Here is an 18,607-nt window from a genome sequence, read left to right as displayed (position 1 = left end):
GAGTAGGTTCCAAGTAGCTCGTCACTCGTTGCCTCTATAGCATCTAGCCAATCATCATTTGGCTCGTCAAATTGCCTTCTGTACCGGAAGGTGTATTTGAGATAAACCAAGCCACCCTGACTGGAGCCAGCGCCAGCTTCCTTCGGCATTTCCCATTCATTTGCAAGAGGTCATACTTTGAAAGCGATGTGCTCTTGAACTAAATCTCTGGTACCAATGTAGGTACATATGGTGTTGAAGGCCATTAGGCAAACTTGCACTTCATTCCCAGTTGTGATTGATGGCCTCCTAATGCCGAAACGTGACCATATGGGACATTGAATGACGCCCCTCACATCCTCCCTCTGATTTAGGTCATTCTTCATGTAAAACCATTGCTTCATCCAAGAGCCCGGACACTTCTTCCGAAATGTAGGCATAGGGTAATTTGCCTCAGAGCGGGGCACGAAGCTGTAACAGCCGAAGTTTTATGATATTGTTCTTTTCCGATCGCCTTCGTCTGGTAAGATAATTCGTGAATGTTGCAGAAGCACCTAGCATCCGGCTCCAGTCCCTGACTCCTCGGGGCCCCTAGAAAAACCCCCACTTTGATAAGAGCATCGGGGGTAAGTTGATGAAGGTATATCTCAAATGTCTTCAGAACCTCAACCAACATTTTGTGGAGAGAAAAGCGAAGCCCAGCTTTCATGAAGCTCTTGAAGACCACCACCTCATCAGCTTTAGGAAGGGGAACGGTGCTTTCTCCCCTAGCCCTCACTATAGAAACATCATGAAAATATTTGCCTTTCATCGCTTCAATTTGCCCTTGTTTGACAGTTGACTTCTCAAAAACAACATGGCTCGGCCTCCATGGCCGATCTTCGACATCTTCGTTCCCACTCTCCACGTCAAAACTGTCGCTATCGCTAGAATCCTCGGACAACCCAACCAGCATCTCATTGGTGATGTTTTCTATGTTGGTCTTCTCCATAGCTTCGTAAAACCCAGACATTGTGGGGTCTATAATCTTCTTCCCCTCAACCATTCAGGTGATGGTTGCGGCAGATGGCGAAGCTCAAAAGTCAATCGAGCTCGCAAAGGAGAAGAAGGTTAGAATGGCAAACACAGTGCAAACAGCTAGATGGCACGAAAAATATTCGCAACACAGCCTTCTATATATATATACTCAGAGCCCCACAGCTCGGTGGGTCCCATGGTTCAGAATGATTCGCTATTCTAGCGAGGGGAATGTGTTTTTCGGACCTTCTGCTAAAGGCCTTCGTTCACGTCGTAGTACGAATTTGTTATAAAGAAACAAATTAATACTGCGAAGGGCTACTGTTGGGGGTCTTCATCTTCCGAAGGTCCTCAAAAACATGATTAACCATTTGTTTTCAACATGATACAGATTATTACAAGGAGCTTCAGCTTCAGGATGACAAGAATGAATGCATACGAGGTGAAGATATGATCCAAAGATGATAAGAATGAATGCCGAAGCTATAGCCAAAATAGCTTCGGCTTATAATGGTGATGAAGACTGAACATGATGCTGGCCGGAAGGAAAAAGACTAGCTAATCCTTAATGATTTATGTTATGGTCATAAGTAAATGTCAGGGACATAAATGTACTTTTACCCAGGCTACGTCCCGTGCCTATAAATAGATGAATAGTAGCACCGTATTGTTCACGCTGGATTGTAATCACTCTCATATCAACACCTTCGAGCAAGCCGAAGGTATCAATGTAATATAGATTTTGTTAATACTCATACATACTTTATGGAATGCAAATATGAATGAATCAATGAGTTACGTTCGCTATCTTTATCCTTGTGTATTCTTATTTATCTACAAGATGATGAAGACATGTCCTTCATGACCTTCGTTTGATGATCATTATATCCACGAGGAGGTAATGCTTCGGAAGACGAAGGTCCTTAATACCTAACAATTGTGTTGCCTTGTTCTTGATTCGCAGCATTTGAGAACAAGTGACCAACATGTACGGTCTTGTTCTGGCCTGCATCCTTCTAATATAAGCTTCGTCATCAGAAGGGTAGTTGCCCTGGAGGAAAGATATGATTTATGTTCTCCAATCTTCACTGTGTTTTGGTGATATTATTAACACAACTTTTTTTATAAGGTCTATCGAAGGTGCTTTGAGGATTTCAAAAAAAACACCTCTGTTGGGAGAGGCAGCCCTTGTGCTGCCGATTTAGCTAGCACATCTACTTGTTCATTATCTCCTCTTGGAACATTCCTTACTGAAAAACCCTCAAAGGAAGCTTCCATCCTTCGGACTGTGTCGAGATATTTTTCTAGCTACGGATCTCTTGCTCCACTACTCTTGTTGACATGCCCTGTGATTACCTAGGAATCAGAATTTAAAATCGCCCTTCGCCTTTAGCTTTTAAAGTCCTTGCAATACTGCTTCATACTCTTCAATGTTATTTGTATATTGGAAGTCTACTTTGCCTGCATAACAAGTTTTTATTTTCGATGGTGTGATTAGAAGTTGCGGCACCTGCGCTGAAGGTACCCCAATGATCCATCACAAAAGATTGTCCATACTTCTTCGTCTAGTGCCCGTTCTTTGCCCTGAGCCCCTAGCGTCCAATCGGCAATAAAATCTGCTAATGCCTAGGATTGTATTGATGATCAATGTACGAAGTCGATGATAAATTCATTGAGATCTGCAGCCCATTTTTCAATCCTTCGTGTTGCTTCCCTATTTCTTATGATGTCCTTCAATGGTTGTGACAAAGGGACACCTATGTGATGTGACTGAAAGTAATGCCGAAGCTTTATGGAGGCCATGAGTACTGTATATAATAACTTTTCTAATTATGTATAATTTTTCTTATATGGGCTTAAGACTTCTAAAATAAAGTAAATTGATACTTGATTCTTCATATGGCCTTCTAGCTTTTCTTGAACCAATGCCGCACTGACAGCAGAATCAGAGGTATATATGTATAGGAGAAGTATGGCTCTTGACGAAAGTGAAGACATGTTTATCAGATGTATGAGATATTGTTTCAAATCTTCGAAAGCTTTTTGCAGAGTCGGTCCCCATTGAAATACTTCGAAAAAAAAGGTAGGTTCCTTTCTGCATATGCGAGTCTGCCTGCCAACCTTTGGGCAAGCTAATCGCGGCAATGAAGACCCTACAAGAGCAGTCATGCGGCGATGTGACATCAGAAATGAGATTATCTAAAAAATCATTCAGCTTAGTATGAGAACCCACCATCACAAGTTACAGAATACCCAACAGTCACACATACCACCACAATGAAGATAATAAGAACGGTGGCGAATCCAGTCAAATTCACACAGCAATATGGGGCAGCAAAAAGGTAAATTTGGACAAAAAAAACATTGCGAAATTGTTTCATTGAATAGTTCGCCAGAGCATATACCAACTAGAATAAAGTATAAAGTCTAATAAGACATTCTCATCCACATTATGGAGCATGAACATATCAGCAATACGGAACTATATAAGCGACCGAGAATATGTCACAAACAACGCTCTCAACTTACAAAGGAAAATACTAAAAAGTTTTGGCAATAAGGTAATGACAGCATCTAGTCCCTTTCACTTCAGGAGAGGCATAAATAGTCACCAGCACTCATGGTCATCTTGGGCGATCCCTTCCAAAGCTACCAACCAACGTAGAGAACTGCTATGTATTCTGCACAAGATATTAACGGAAGAAAACAGGACTATTGAAATATATTGTTTCCCATGTCCAGTGAAACCATGGTTACATATACATATACCGTTGTCAACAACTGTGCTGCAGAAACCCTAAACATGAAGCTTCAGTATAGATCACACTATAGTTGTAATGAAAAAGCAGCACTGTGCAACTGAATTACACAAAAATTTTACAGTTATACACTATTGTCACATTGACATTCTATGCACTGGCTCCTGCCTTTTTGTTCCAAAAAACATTCTATGCACTGGCTATTAAGGGAGCCAGATGGAAAAGAAGCTAACCATACCAAAATCTGAGTCTCCATTAGTTTACAGGTCATGCCTACAGCCGCAACGGGAAAAAAAAACTATCAAATCATCCCTGCAACGAAAATAAAAATAGTTATCAATCAACATAGCAACATCTTTCAATGAGGCACTTCTAAAGGAATTTATTAACCATCAGATAATCACAAGTTTAGCTTGAGATAAAAGGCTTTGTTGCTGTTGTTGTACATAATCACAAGTTTAAGTTCGAGTGATTTGTTCACGCAAGACTAATAAACAATATGATAAGTTATCTTCATGGTGCCTTTATTAACATTAAATTAGGGACAGAAAGTGTAAAATTGAAGCCATCACATGCAACTAATATGAAAACAAATATTATGTATTCAAATCATCACCATGGCCAAAGGAGTAAACCAATGAACCCATCTCATTGGATCATACACCATTCAGGAAAACTCAGCAGGCTTTTTAAGGCTTTAAGCACACTTAGGGCTAGTTTGGGAACTCGATTTTCCCAAAGGATTTTTATTTTCCCAAGGGAAAATGTTCTAACTTCCCTTGGGAAAATGAAAAACCCGTGGGAAAATGAGGTTTCCAAACTAGCCCTTAGGTTCCTATTTTGGCATGTACTAGAAAGGATCCTTTTGGAGCCAAAGAAGAAAAAGGTTTTGTTGCAAGTCCCTAAAAGACTCATTCTAGCTATGCACCTCTTTAAGGAAGAGGTAGTAGCTGATACAACAGCATGGAACTAAATTACATGGTACAGATCAATGGCAAATAGGTGAGTAAATCTCAATTTTACCACCTTCCAACTTATAACCGGTCATTGACGATTTCATAATCCAAAGGGAAAAAATTGTAGGACAAAGAAAACGTAAAACAAATATGATTGCTCATCAATTACTTTCAATGAATTTCATGTCAGATCCATTCGATATTTGACAGAAAAATGAGTCAATATCCTCACAGGAATCGTGATGTCATCAGAAAGAGGTCACCAGAATTTACGTGCTTGTATGTGCCTATGCAGCTTACTAATTGCACGAACACTGACTACATAATTAAAAACATACGATGCTTCCAAAGTCCAAACAGGCTAAGAGCTAGCACAAAAACAAAATAAAAATCCTCACAAAAAAAGAAGGAAAGGCCCTGTGCACCAGGATATCGTTGTCAGGGAATGACAAAATGAGATACACAGTATTAGCGTCGTTCAACTAAATGTATGAATCTTTGATTGGCAAACATAATAGCTGCGCAGATTAGTGATGCCATGATGGGCAAACCTAGTGAAGAGCAAATAGAAAGTAACTGTGCTAGTCCTGACCTCCTGATTATTGCCACTTTTTTATAAATTAGATCACGCCTGCTTGAGAAAATATATCCAAGATGCCAAAATAATTGTGCAGATTAGTAATGCCATGATGGGAAAAATAGTCAAGTACGAATGAAAAGGGACTACAATGGTCATTGTTTACAAAATTAGTGCAAAGCCTGCTCAAAAATAGTCAAGTACGAACGAAAAGGGACTACAATAGTCCTGAACTCCTAAACATCGTCATTTTTGACAAATTAGTCCAAAGCCTGCTTTTATCCTTCCTTAGATACTAAAAGGTGAGAGATGAAAAGCATAGTCATGCTAGAAAATTATAAAAAAGCATAGTCATTAGCATATAAAATCACATAATTAGCATGATTACCTTCGTCATTACCAAAGTTACACCAATTAAAAAAGTATATTACTTGAAGTCTTGAACAAACATGAGCATTCACATTTCCATTTTTAAACCTACATAATCCTTCAAACAGTAACTAACTATTCAAGAGAGCAACTGAAGGTCCTCTCATTATATATGCCAGTAGAATTGGACATCCTGAGAATCCATATGATGGATCTGCAAAATGGTTCAGCACGACAAAAAGGGCAGACCTAGTGCCAGAGACTCCCACATTAGCGGGGTCTAGGGAAGGGATAAACCGAGGCAAGCGTTCCTTCCGCAAATGTGGAGAGACTGCTTCGAACCCGTAACCTAGTGCTCACTAAGACAGCTCTCACCACTGCACCAGGCAAAACCAAACAAAAAATAATGGGTCCCGAATGTGAGAGTATATTCATCTAACAGAGAACACTGACAATAAATAATGGAAAATTCATGAACATTGCATATCACATCCAGCATTTTTGTTCAGTCAGATAACACATAATCATAGCTAAAAATGTGTTGGAATACAGCTAAATACTCGCAAGGAGATAATATCCATTGTTTACAGTGAGGTTAACCTCAAGAAAAAAACTATGTACATCTAAAAGTTCATATATATTTATTATAGCACAAAAAATGAATAGATACTCACCAGCTATGCCCACCCTAAGAAGTATTGCCGGGCCCAGATCGACATTTAGCATGGACAATAGGTCCCAACTGTGACCATTCCAAACCATCGATATTACCATCTGGTGCATTCATATAAACTGCACCTCTGTACATCCACTCGTCAGTCTCATCACTGTAGAAATCTTCAAATGGCTCTTGACATAATGCACAGGATGTTTGCTCCTCATCCGCAGGAACAGCAATTTCTTTCTCTTCCTGTCTGTCTGGGACTGGGTCTGAGAGCACAAAAGCAGGAACTCCATCGTTTCCTACTGTTTCTGCTGCTCTTAACCATTCAACAGCGGTGACAAAATATTTACGTGAAGATTTCTTACGATTCTTTGAATTCCTGTTCTTTGTAACATGCCAGTCCATGTGAGCACGATGCTCCTCTTGGCATTTAAATCGAAGACCACAAGTTTTGCACTGCCTTGGAAGATCCTGATACAAAGCATTGGTGACAGATTCATTCCGTACCTTGAGGTCTACATTGAAGTCAACTCCAACAGAATCCTACAAAAAAATATTCACAATTTTCCCCTCAATTAACAGTATAAATATGAACAGAATAATGTCATATAATACAACGCATGAAGCATGAGAAATACCTGGGATTGACTAGGTGGTTCCAGTGAAATTACACCGTGCCGCATAAGGTTACTCAACAGTCCAGAGACAAATGGTTGGGGGCCACCAACTTGTGATGATGATGAACCCATCTGCAGTGAGACAGGTGCTGGTGGTCCAGGCGGTAATGGTGGCATAGGAAACCCAGGTGCAGACAGCACGCCATAGGGTGGCACAGCAGGAGGTACAGAAAAAGACGTTGGCAGAACAGAAACTGGTGTCATGGTTGCATTACCTCCTTGTCCTTGGAATGGAGATACAGACATGCCAGGTGCAAAGCTTCTAAAGGTCTCCTGATGGTGAGGATGAGCATGGGGATGTAACTTTAGGGGACGATGAGGATGAGCTTGGTTTCCCAAAATTGTACCTTGATTTTGTTGACTTGATGGCAACAAATCTTGGTTCTGATATGGTGATGGTGGTTGAGCTAAGTTACTGGTACCTGTTTTCCGATCCACGGCATCATACTGATGCCGTGGAACAAATACTGATGAACTACCTCCATGGCTAACAAAAGAACTAATTTCTAAACTATCTGATGCACTTCTAACATGTTTGGTATCAGGTGGAATTAGTGGTAAAGTTTGTGATTGGGCATGGTGAAGGGGGAGCCATTCTGTCGGGGCAGGAGCAGGTGATGACCTATGCTTCACCAAGGGTTTATCTACATTCAAACCATTGTACGTGCCACTAATGTCCAACCTCTTGACTGGCATTTCACCGTCGACAGGCTGTGGTATTCTACCAAGTACTGAAGGATGTTCAGGTCCTTGTATTCGCAATGGAAGACCAATAGGCTGTTGCCAAGGTGGAGCTGGCATGGTAGCAATTCTCCCATGATTTAGAGTATGTTCAGAATTCTGGTACTCCAAAAGAGCTCCATTCTGAACACCAAAATTGCTTGGATATCTCCTTGTGGAAATGTCAACATGCTGCAAGAGGAAGGTGTCCCTGTCAGTAGGTGTTCATAGATTCATAGAGACAACACTACCATGTTGACAAGTTTGCATATGAATTCTATTTGGTGCATGGACAAAAGGGTTCAAAGGGTTTCAGTTAAGTATAAGACAAGAAAACAGTTAAATAATGCACACGTGCCTAAAACCTGCTGAAGGCTACTGGGAAATAATGTGCTAGTCCTACTTAAAATCTATGAGTGGCCGAAGGGCGAAGGCATTGATTGTTTTACATCAAATTGTAAAATACAAAGGAATAAACTGCTGAAAAACTACGCTTATAAAGTTCCTTCCCTAACAGCATACATATGCGGTAACACAAAATGTTGTTTCTCTGACTAATTTATTTGCACAATTTTTACAAAACTACTCTTTTGTCCTTTCAGTCAAACAAGGATTGTCAAAGGATATGTCAGTCGAAATTTGGCAATAATATCTCTAGATCAGCAAGCTGAAGTCTATATTAGTACATCTGATGTTACTTGGAGTTTTTCCATAGCACATCTTCATCATTGATCTGAAGGGCACTAGGCTCTAGGCTGGCAGCAAAGTACTGCATTGTCTGCACAGGCTAACTTGCATACATGGGCCATGTGGTATATGACCTTAGCTAAGAATATGAGCGGGAGAAGAAGGAAGCAGATGGAACAAAAGGTCATGGTCTTGTTGGCCCTTTGCAAGCTACTGCTTCCGCCACTCCAATGGCAGTCTGGCCCAACTAGCTCATCATGCGTACCTGGGGCCACCTAGCCCGCCCAATTGAACTAGACAGCACATGGCTAGTTGGCATCCAGCCTTTTAGAACAACGATTTTTACAGATATATTAGAATAGAAAGCAGCAATCCAATTGTGTGGAACCATAATTGTTTTAAATAAAAGGGAGAAAAATTATTTCATAGGACTGCAGGTGGTGACGATAGACACACAAAGCGTTATGCTAATGTTATGATTCACTATTATTTAAAGAGAGATCAGACAACCATACACTTGCAGCTGAAATCCTATCTTCAATATTAAATGGTGAAACATCAACTGATGATCTAGTAGCTTGGCTTAGGAAATTGTGCCTCCCAACATCAGATTCCAGTAGCCCTGCATTTGCCCCAGGAAATCCAATTCTCATGGTTCCAGGAGGAAAAGATGGCATGCTGCTTCTGACTCGATCAGTCAAAGTTGGACTCATATCCTCCCATGAATACTCTTCCTCTGAAGTTAACCAATTTCGTGCACCAGATTTGCTAGTCATACCATTTGAATCCAGGCGCTGTACTTTAGGAAGTCGTTCATCAGCATCTCGTCCTTGACAATTTCCATATGCATCAATAAGTTCCCTTGCACTTTGCTTCCTGTACTCTTCATCAAGCATACTTATTGTAGGCCACTGTGCACCATCGTCCAAAGCCCACCTTAACCTGCCATTTCGATCAGGCAATTTTCTGGGATCAGGTCCCAATACAGAATGAGATGGTGGTAGCCTCTCTAGTGGTCTCTTTGGGGAAACATTCCTAGGGAACACATCAAGAGGTGGTGATCTGGACAAGTTTCTCCTTGAATTGGCTAATGGCCCATCTAGATTCACATCAGATGCATGTGTTCTCAAGAGATGTGGCGATGTTGCCCTTATTGCTCCAGCAAGAGGTCGAAACATCTCTTGTTGACCAGGATCATCAGCATACTGTAAAGAAGATTTCTGCCCATATGGTTACAACACAGATTATGAGCCATCACAAAATAAACCAGAGGCAGAAATAGCATTTCACAACTTGGATTGGAAGAAAAAGAAATGCAGATGAACAGTTATGGATGTTGAAGTACTACATCCCAAAAATGTAATGTTGTAATATTTCTAACCTAAACAAAATCAAACTTCTCTAACTTCGACTGAATTTATAGAAAAATAAATTAACATCTTGAATGCTAAGCACTTTCAAGACACATTTCATGGTGAATTTGTGAGACTTAGAGTTTAAGTGTGTTATGGGCCTCGAGCCCAGCCCATGTAGCCCACTATCAATGGATGTATTTGGGGTACTCGTGAGCATCTATAACATGCCTGTTAGCTAGGTCAGCATGTTCGACTCCCCTTCTCTAGCTCCTCTCAGGCTATACATGTTTTTTATCATACACTGATTTGTGGGCATCCCTTTGTTGTCAATGTTTCTGGGTATAAATAATACTTGGTGATACTTGATTTATCTCATTATTCATGGACTTTCCCTTTGCGCTTGAAGTCTAATACTTTTTCCACCATTTCTCTTTTCGCACTTCTTTGCTTGGGTTTCCACCATAGTTTTTAAGGTGGAAAATTACTTTTTTTAGGTCGCTTGTCGTTGCCGCTCGCCAAAATACCCCGGCATTCGTTGTACTCACTTAATTGTCCCACTTAAGCAGCGCGTAGTTGATAAAATACCCCATTGTGGCTATTCATATATTTTTCATGACCCAATAATTCGAAATGCCACTTTTACCCTCTGCAAACATGACAGAGAGGCGTGCTACAGCGTCCTCTGATCAGTTGCACACTCTGATTAGCTTTCAGCAGCCAAACAGGGAGTGCCAAGTTTTGAAAACTCGGATGTTCCTCTACTATGCAAAGCCCTTCAGGAGAAATATCTAAAATCTGAATATACCATCTCTTGTAAGCTATCTAGGTACTTATCTAATATGAGCAACACATAATGAGGATGAATTGAGCATCATCATGGATCTGTAGTTCTTATGTGTCACTATTCTTAGACATGACCGTCTATACCTGGCTATACTGTTATTGTTTCTAGTACCTGGCTCGATTTGAAGAAATTGTGTTCAACATAGAGTACCACTACATGATGGTAACTTGTCTGCACAATGCTTAGAAAAAACGCTTCAGAATTAACAGTGCTTTTGTTAGGATTCTTTGGTGTCAACTGGTCCTATTTCTCTTGTCTTATTCCATTTATTCCATTGTTTCAGACTATCAACTGATGATGTGAGCAGGTTACTCCTTACCTAATATGGGGTTCGCTATTACTTACTACTGTGAATGTTTTTGGCACATCCTTCCTCTCCCAGTCCAGATAGCGCCGTCTTGTATAGATACTTGTTCCACTCTCCATCCACCTGGTCTAGCCAGTCAGCCTTAGAGGCCTGATAGCCAGCATTGTGAGACTTTCCAGTTTGGAATTGAATTTCTAGCTTCCTTCATGCTGGACAGAGAATGCTCCAACCTTGAAGCATGACTGAGATCATCAACAGAATAGATTGCACACTTTTTCACAAAGTTCCCCTTCAGTTACCAGGAAAAAATCAGATAACGCATCTCCCAATCTGCTTGACCCTGAAATGAATGTGCTCATTTATTCTTTGCTTCTACCTAACTGCATTGCTAATGTTTTGTTTTGTTTGCTGTTAACGACTCCATATATTGTGTAACATCGAAGTAACAAAGCTTAACACTGTTTTGTGTATACAGAGGGTAAAAGTGACATTTCGAATTATTGGGTCCATGAAAATATAAAAATAGCTACACTAGGGTATTTCATCAACTACGCGTTGTTTAAGTGGGGCAATTAAGCGAGTGCAACGAATGCCAGGATATTTTGGCAAGCAACAACGACAAGGGACCTAAAAAGCAATTTTTCCCTTTTAAGGCGGTAAGACGAGGGAAGGCAGCCAACCCCCTTTTTACCTTTTAAGTGTTAAGATGTAAGGTGAGGCGACGCCTTAGTAATACATAGAAATAAGAAATAAAAATAGAAAATATAGGAATGTAGTCTCAAATAGATATGGATAATAGTACTAAGTAGCAAATAGGAGTACAAGTTTAACATAAATCAACATATTTGATTTAAAGTCCAACATAAGTAATATGTGAAGGCGTGTAGCCAATAGAATATAAAAAGATGATGATAAAAATATATTGGAAAACCAAGCCATTAGGCTAGGAGGACAAGTAGAAGAGTGTTAATTATTCCATACAATATTATATATTGACCGTGATGTGTACTATATATTATATTGTTTGTTTATGTCACCTCTTTTGTTGTTTAGGACAGCAACATGCAGGGCATTTTGCCCACGAGGGCCGGAGTAGGACGGCGCCGGCTTGTTACTACCCGCCTCTGAGTTTCTAAACAATTTCAGCATGGCCCAACGAACATACAAGACCGTGACCCAGTTCCCAACTGCAACCACACAAACCGATTGTCCCTCCCATGATCTCACCGCCTTGTGACCCAGTTCCAGTTGTGAGGATGAGATAGAAGCAGGACCGGCGCCCACCCCCGGCTCGCTCGTCGCGAGCTCACAGGAGGCAAGGGCGGAGTACAAGGGGAGCTCGTGGAGGGGGGCCACCCGCCGCTGGAGAAGAGGTAGGGGTGTAGGGGAGCTCACGGAGGGGAACCATCAGCCGCTAGAGAAGAGGCAGGGGCGTAGGGCCACCGTCGCCGCCTGGAGAGAAGGAAGATGGCCATCGCCTGGAGGTTCCACTCATCGCCGCTTGGAGTGTCTCGCACTGTAAGCCTCTCTTTTCCGACCTCTATATCGTTCCCCAAACCCTACAAAGGCCAAAGCATCCACAAATTAATGCCTTGCCACCGCTCGAAGCATTGGGGCAACGCCTTAAGCAATGAGGCGGACTGGTAGGGTTCCTGATCCTACCAGGGATCTCTCTCAATCGGTAGGGGTGAATGAGGGAAGACAGGGGCGGCATCGATGTGAGGAGGCAGCGCGGCGGATGAACAATGTCACTGTCACATGGTATGCAGCTAGAATGTCATGCTCGTATCCTCTTCCCAAACCGACAAGGTTGAGCATATGATTCGTGCTACTATCGACATCATGTGTTCCTTGTTTCAGGCCTCTGTTCTTGCTCGCTATTGGGTCGAGAGTCTTCACACCGCCACCTACCTGCTCAATTGACTATCTACCAAAGCTCTCTCTGCTCCCACACGCCTCATTTTGCCGTCTTCGGAACCACTCCTTTCTATGACCACCTTCGTGTCTTTGGGTGTGTGTGTGTGCTACCCCAGTCTCTATGCCACAGCTTCTCATAAGCTTTCCTGTTGATCCTCTCGTTGTGTGTTTCTCGGGTACTCTTCTGATCATATGGGATATCGATGTCTTAACCTCACCAACCGCTTGTTGATCTCCAACCATGTTATATTTCTACGAGACGGACTTCTTCCCCACATCCCCCTCTAGCTCTACTATCGAGCTAGACGTCTTTCTAGAACTGACCCTATGGCTCCCTCTAGCCAGCCACCTCTATTTTTCTCAGCAGGTTCCCCGACTCCACCGCTACCCCCTGCGGTCCCGATGCCGCCCAGGCACTGAGCCTGATTGCGCTATGTGGCACTGTCGTCCCCCACCCACGCGCCCCCAACGTCCCATGTCGTGGCCCCGAGCTCACCTGTGGCGTTGTCGATACCCTCACGTGCTTTGTCCACTTCATCAATCTTATGCATGTTTATCAACGACGTGCACAAGAGGGTGCCCCACCTAGCTCTCAGGTTGAGCTGGCGGTGTATCACCCTCTACTTCACCGCAAACACCGTCACGTCCAACCAATGGTTACCTATCAGGACGCTAGAGTTCTTCATCCTGGCGACTGTCTTGTCCTTTTCGCATCCTCCTCTTCGTTAGTGTCCCCTGTGACATCTTCTATCCATCGCGCCCTCACTGATCCTCACTAGTGTTACACCATGGAGGAAGAGTGTGACACCCTTCTTGCCAACCACACCTGGGACTTGGTGTCGCACCCTCCATGCGGCAATGTGCTGGCTAGCAAGTGGGTTTAGACCCATAAGTGGATTTCTATCTGGACAGGTACAGGGCTCATTGGGTTCTCCGAGGATTCACCCAGCGCCCGAGCGTCGATTATGATGAGACCTTCAGTCTAATGGTGATTGGTGCAGTCTGCTTGTCCCATTCTTAGCCAGTCTATCAGCTAGATGTCAAAATGCTTTTTTCTCGCACCCTTACTGAGACAACTTATTACAGCCAGCCTGCTGGATTTGTTGACTCCGCTCACCCCGACTGGGTCTGCAAGCTCAACAAGTCTCTGTATGGACTTAAGCAAGGACCTAAGGCTCAACAAGCCTTTTTACGAACTAAAGCAACAACCAACACTTCGTACAGCCGATTTGCTTCCTACTTGCTCTTCCTAGGATTCACTGAGGCTAAATCTGATACTATCATGTTCATCTACTAGTGTGACAGTGACATTGTCTACTCCTATAAGTTGACGACATTGTCCTCACTCCCTCTTCTTCAACTCTTCTGCATTGAAATATCACAACTCTTCAGCATCAGTTCACCATGAAAGATCTAGGCCTCCATCATTTACTGGGTGTTGTTGTTGAGCATCACTCGACTGGCCTTTTTCTTCAACAGTGGTAGTACACTTTGGATATCTTAAAGCATGCTGGCATGCGGAGTTTAAACCGTGTGCGACTCCGGTGGACACATAGGCCAAGGTCTCTGGTGACAGTCCTCTAGTTGGTGATCCTACTGACTACCGGAGCCTTGTTGGTGCCCTACAGTATCTCACCTTCACCCGGCCTGACATCGCCTATGTGGTCCAACAAGTCCAACTTCACATGAATGATCCCCGGGAGCCGCACCTCACGGCTATCGGAGCCTTGTTGGTGCCCTACAGTATTTCACCTTCCCCAGCCTGACATCGCCTATGTGGTCTAACAAGTTTGTCTTCACATGCATGACCCTAAGAGCTGCACCTCATGGTTGTCAAGCAGATCTTTCGATACCTTTGAACTTCTCCTTCGACACCCCACCCTTGTGTTGATCGTCTGCTCCTCCGATGCTGACTGGGCAGGCTGCCCAAAGACCCAACGGTCCACCTTTGGCTACATCGTTTTCCTTGGGAACAACCTCATCTCCTGGTCCTTCAAGTGCCAACATGTGGCCTCCTATTCCCACGCTAAGGCTAAGTACAGTGTCGTTGCCAACGGCGTGGCTGAAGTGAACTGGCTCCGCTAGCTCCTTTAGGAGCTCCATATTCCTCTCACCAAGAGTACACATATCTACTACAACAATGTCAACGTCGTCTACCTCTCCATCAACTTGGTCCAGCAACAGCACACGAAGCATGTTGACATCGATCTTCAATTCGTTCGTGAGCTCGCAGTTTGCAGACATCTTCACTAAGGGTCTTCCATCCTCCTCGGTGTTCTCAGAGTTTTGGTCCAGTCTCAATCTGTCATGGCTAGAGTTTCCACTAGGGGTTAGATTGTATGTGTGTGTGTGTCTATATGTTATGGGCCTCGAGCCCAACCCATGTATCCCATTAGGGTTAGGGAATATGTATATTGCAACCCACTATCAATGGATTAGGTTTTCGTTCTCTTAGAAATTTAACGAAACTAATTTGATGCTCTACATGTTGGTGCATTTTTCTAAACATGGTCAAAGCTAGAGACATTTGATTTAGAACAAAACTAAAATGACCAACATTTTGAAATGGAAGGAGTAGATTTGAGTACTTTTGCTTCATTTCGCTTGAGGTAAAATAAAGCATCAAAAATGTCAGACAAGATCGATTGTTTAAAAAACTCAACCTGAAAGGGGTAAGATCGCCCTCACAGTATTACATTAAAAAGACCTCTTCTCATGCAGATCAAAAAAACTCCCGAACCCCTGCCCCACCCATACACAGCGGCACCATAGCCCATGTGAGAATGATTGTGACCGGGGTCGGGCCTTAGCCATGTGCTTTGGTGTGGGATTGTTTGTTATCAAGAATACTAAACCAGGTAGAGTTGTAGGAACTCTTGGAAGGAACCGAGTCATAGGAACTCTTGGAAGGAACTGAGTCATAGGAACTCTTGGAAGGAACCGAGTCATAGGAACTCTTGGAAGGAACCAAGTTGTAGGAACTTTTGGAAGAAGCAATCAGTAACCAGAACCAGTATCTTAAATAAATTGAGTATTTCCCCAAAAAGATTAAGACAAAAAAACGTTTTTCCTTTCTCGGCCAATAAGGGGAGCAAAAGAATCAGAAGACAGTTTTTTACATGCAAGCCAGGCTTGAAATTGGATAGTGGTTGCAAAAATGACAAGAACGATAAGGGAAGAGACAATCTGAATACCTGAAACACTGAAGGCCGTCCTTGTGAACTATTCGATGTTAGTCCATTTATCAGATCCTCCTGCACATCAGACATTTGCCTAGTGTCCTGAGCTGCTGACTGGTGCGCCTGAATTTTAAGGAAATAAAGTGGACAAACATCGTCAATAAATTTAAAGTTAACTTAAATCGCATAGACTGTTACAGAATGCAACAGGTGCAACAATACAACAAATTATTAACAGTCATTAGACTACAATTATCATGCTTGAACCAAAATAAATACAACAGTGATTCTCATATATATACATGATGTTAACAAAGTCTTACCACATTGACCCGCTTGAACTTATGTTGTGCTTCTAGGTATTTAGGATTTACATGTATGCCATGAGATGGTCTAGGAGATAACGACTCTGTTTGATGCACATTTGTCGATGTGGTGGGACGGTTATTCTCTGAGGGCGAAAATTGAAGGTCATCCTCAATGCTGTGAAGCACAGAAGAAGGAAACACTGGCCACCAGGTACGAAAGAGGCGCCTCATTGAAGCATACTGGTTTGGATGAACTCTGTAGTATGCATCAACAAATACACTTTGCAACCTAATTGCAAAATGCTCTACATATTCCCCACCTATGTTCTTCACAATACTATCTAGCAGATACAAAGATGGTAATATCTGATCAGGTGGCACCTGCAAGAATATCGCAGAAGAACAATCATCACACAAAAGAACTTTGAAAGTCGTAATTAATTAAAAATCATGCATATGAAAAAAAACTGGTTGATGAACAAACTCAAACAGCCTGCAGTTCTGAAAGAAAAACTGCAAACCCACTAGTAGCTTAATCCTCGCTCTTATGATTAGTTCCCATATTGTTTCCATTTAAAATTGAAGACTTGTATGTCTTATCTTCAAGAAAAGCAGCCAGAAAATTACAAGATATTTCTAAACAAAACCAAATCTACCACACCATACAGAACAAGTAAACAGGTAACTGACTTAGTTCACAACTATCCTAATAAGCAATAATAAACCCAAAATTCTGAACTCTTTTCGTATGTAAGTCAAAATAAGAACCAGTGTAACACATGACGCATTTATCTATAACATTGTTTAAGGTTTATCTCAATTCGATAGGATAACTCTCAACTTCCGATCAAAAAGGAAGTTTATCAGTCATAGCGACTATTTTCTCCAATGCAGTGCTCATACACTCTTAAGCTCAACTGTTTACTCTGTTGCTACATATTTCATGCATGTATGTCAGCATCCTACTAGTTTTGAGCAGGAATTTTAAGAAAAATTAAAATGGCAAGCACCAATTGATCTACAAAGTTCCACAAAGATTCTAAACCCCAGGATCTAAATATGCTACCAGAACTGTAAACAGCAATCAGAGCAAACATACTGAACGTACATCGCTTCTCACAAAAAGGAATGATCTTGTACAAACTGACGCTATTGTAAAACCTACAAATAAAAAGTCTCCCGTCCATTTTATGGGAATTCTCACATTCAACAACAAAGCCAAGCAATCCACATTTCACAACAAGCACAACAACCTCCAAAACCATGTGAGCGCCAGACTACTCGACGCTCCAAGACCAAGCTTCCTTATGCCCCAAAAATCATAACGCGGGCCGCCTTAACTGGAAAACAAGAGTAACAGTCATGGGGGGTAGCAAAGAGCAGCAGAATGACCTCGGCGACGCGGGCGCAGACGGCGCCGGCGATTCCCCCGGCGGCGAGCGCGGCGTGCTGGCCTGCGACGATGGTGAGCTCGGTGATGACCGGCTTGCAGTTGAAGGTAAGCTCGCGGAGCGCCTCCGCGTACAAGCGCACGACCGCGGAGGCGCCCGGCTCCCCGCTGCCCGCTTCCTCGCGCAGCCGCGAGCGGAACCGTTCCACCACGTGGGCCGCCACGGGGGACGCCGCTGCCCCAGCCATCGGAGCAGGAGAGGAGAATCTAGGGTTTCGGCGGGGTGCCTAGGGATTGGGTATGCCGGGACGGCGAGAGGGAGGCGGAGGAGGCATGTGGGAGCGGAGCGAACTGACTGAAATTGGGAGAGAGCAGGAGACGGGTCGGCGATTTGTTCGTAAACGGCGAGGGTCACGTTTCCGTGATGCTTTCCTTTTCGCCTCAGTTTTTTTAAGTTTCAAAAAAAATCATTATTATAATTTAATTAATTCTTGCGGTAAACAACAAAAACATTACTATTTTGTCACTCTCGATTTGGACTCTCTCCTGTTGTTACCCGGTTGTAGAACCATCTATGTGCTATGTCTATACTTTAGGTCCAATGGCAACTAGCGAGACACATAAATAATAATGGAAAAATTACAAATAACTCTAATAACAACAGTAGTAGATGGATTGTCATATCAAAAATTCAAGAGTTAAATACATTAATGGTCTATAAACTTGTCAAGGAACCTAAGTTCATGAACTTTAAAAATACATTTCTATATCTTAACCTACGTTTCATGAACTTTTAAAATATATTTCTATATCTTAAACATGTCAAGTAATGTCCACACATTATTAAATTTGTAAAAATTGTGCATCACATGTTCATTTTTTAACTATAGCGACGGTGCACT

General features: G+C 42.4%; 1 protein-coding gene across 3 annotated transcripts; it reads right to left on the bottom strand.

Moving 5' to 3' along the window:
* Positions 1–3,462: 3,462 nt before the first annotated feature.
* LOC100280286 (uncharacterized) lies at positions 3,463–18,128 on the bottom strand. 3 transcript variants are annotated; one of them, XM_008663624.4, is made up of 7 exons: positions 17,708–18,128; positions 16,331–16,696; positions 16,023–16,130; positions 8,921–9,610; positions 6,960–7,910; positions 6,332–6,864; positions 3,463–4,067 (listed from the first exon to the last, which is right to left on the bottom strand). In XM_008663624.4, the coding sequence occupies exons 1-6, from the start codon at positions 17,951–17,953 to the stop codon at positions 6,346–6,348; spliced, it is 2,880 nt and encodes a 959-aa protein (XP_008661846.1). In that variant the 5' UTR covers positions 17,954–18,128; the 3' UTR covers positions 3,463–4,067; positions 6,332–6,345. The 3 variants fall into 3 exon arrangements, with proteins under 3 accessions (XP_008661846.1, NP_001146686.1, NP_001347966.1); NM_001361037.1 differs by having other exon boundaries at positions 3,693–4,067; positions 8,921–9,625; positions 17,708–17,974; NM_001153214.1 differs by lacking the exon at positions 8,921–9,610 and having other exon boundaries at positions 3,692–4,067; positions 17,708–18,015.
* Between the last annotated feature and the right edge of the window lie 479 nt (positions 18,129–18,607).

The sequence above is a fragment of the Zea mays genome, chromosome 10, assembly GCF_902167145.1.
Source record: "Zea mays cultivar B73 chromosome 10, Zm-B73-REFERENCE-NAM-5.0, whole genome shotgun sequence".
Classification (NCBI taxonomy): Eukaryota; Viridiplantae; Streptophyta; class Magnoliopsida; order Poales; family Poaceae; genus Zea; species Zea mays.
Note: the sequence above shows the minus strand (reverse complement) of the source record. Positions and strands in the feature narration are given on the sequence as shown.

Coding starts and splice junctions, on each gene's coding strand:
- LOC100280286 (NM_001361037.1), bottom strand. CDS start 17,953: ATGGCTGGGGCAGCGGCGTCCCCCGTGGCGGCCCACGTGGTGGAACGG. Junction 16,697..17,707: donor TCTGCGCCCGCGTCGCCGAG/GTCATTCTGCTG, acceptor ATATTCTTGCAG/GTGCCACCTGATCAGATATT. Junction 16,131..16,330: donor AGTTCAAGCGGGTCAATGTG/GTAAGACTTTGT, acceptor CTTAAAATTCAG/GCGCACCAGTCAGCAGCTCA.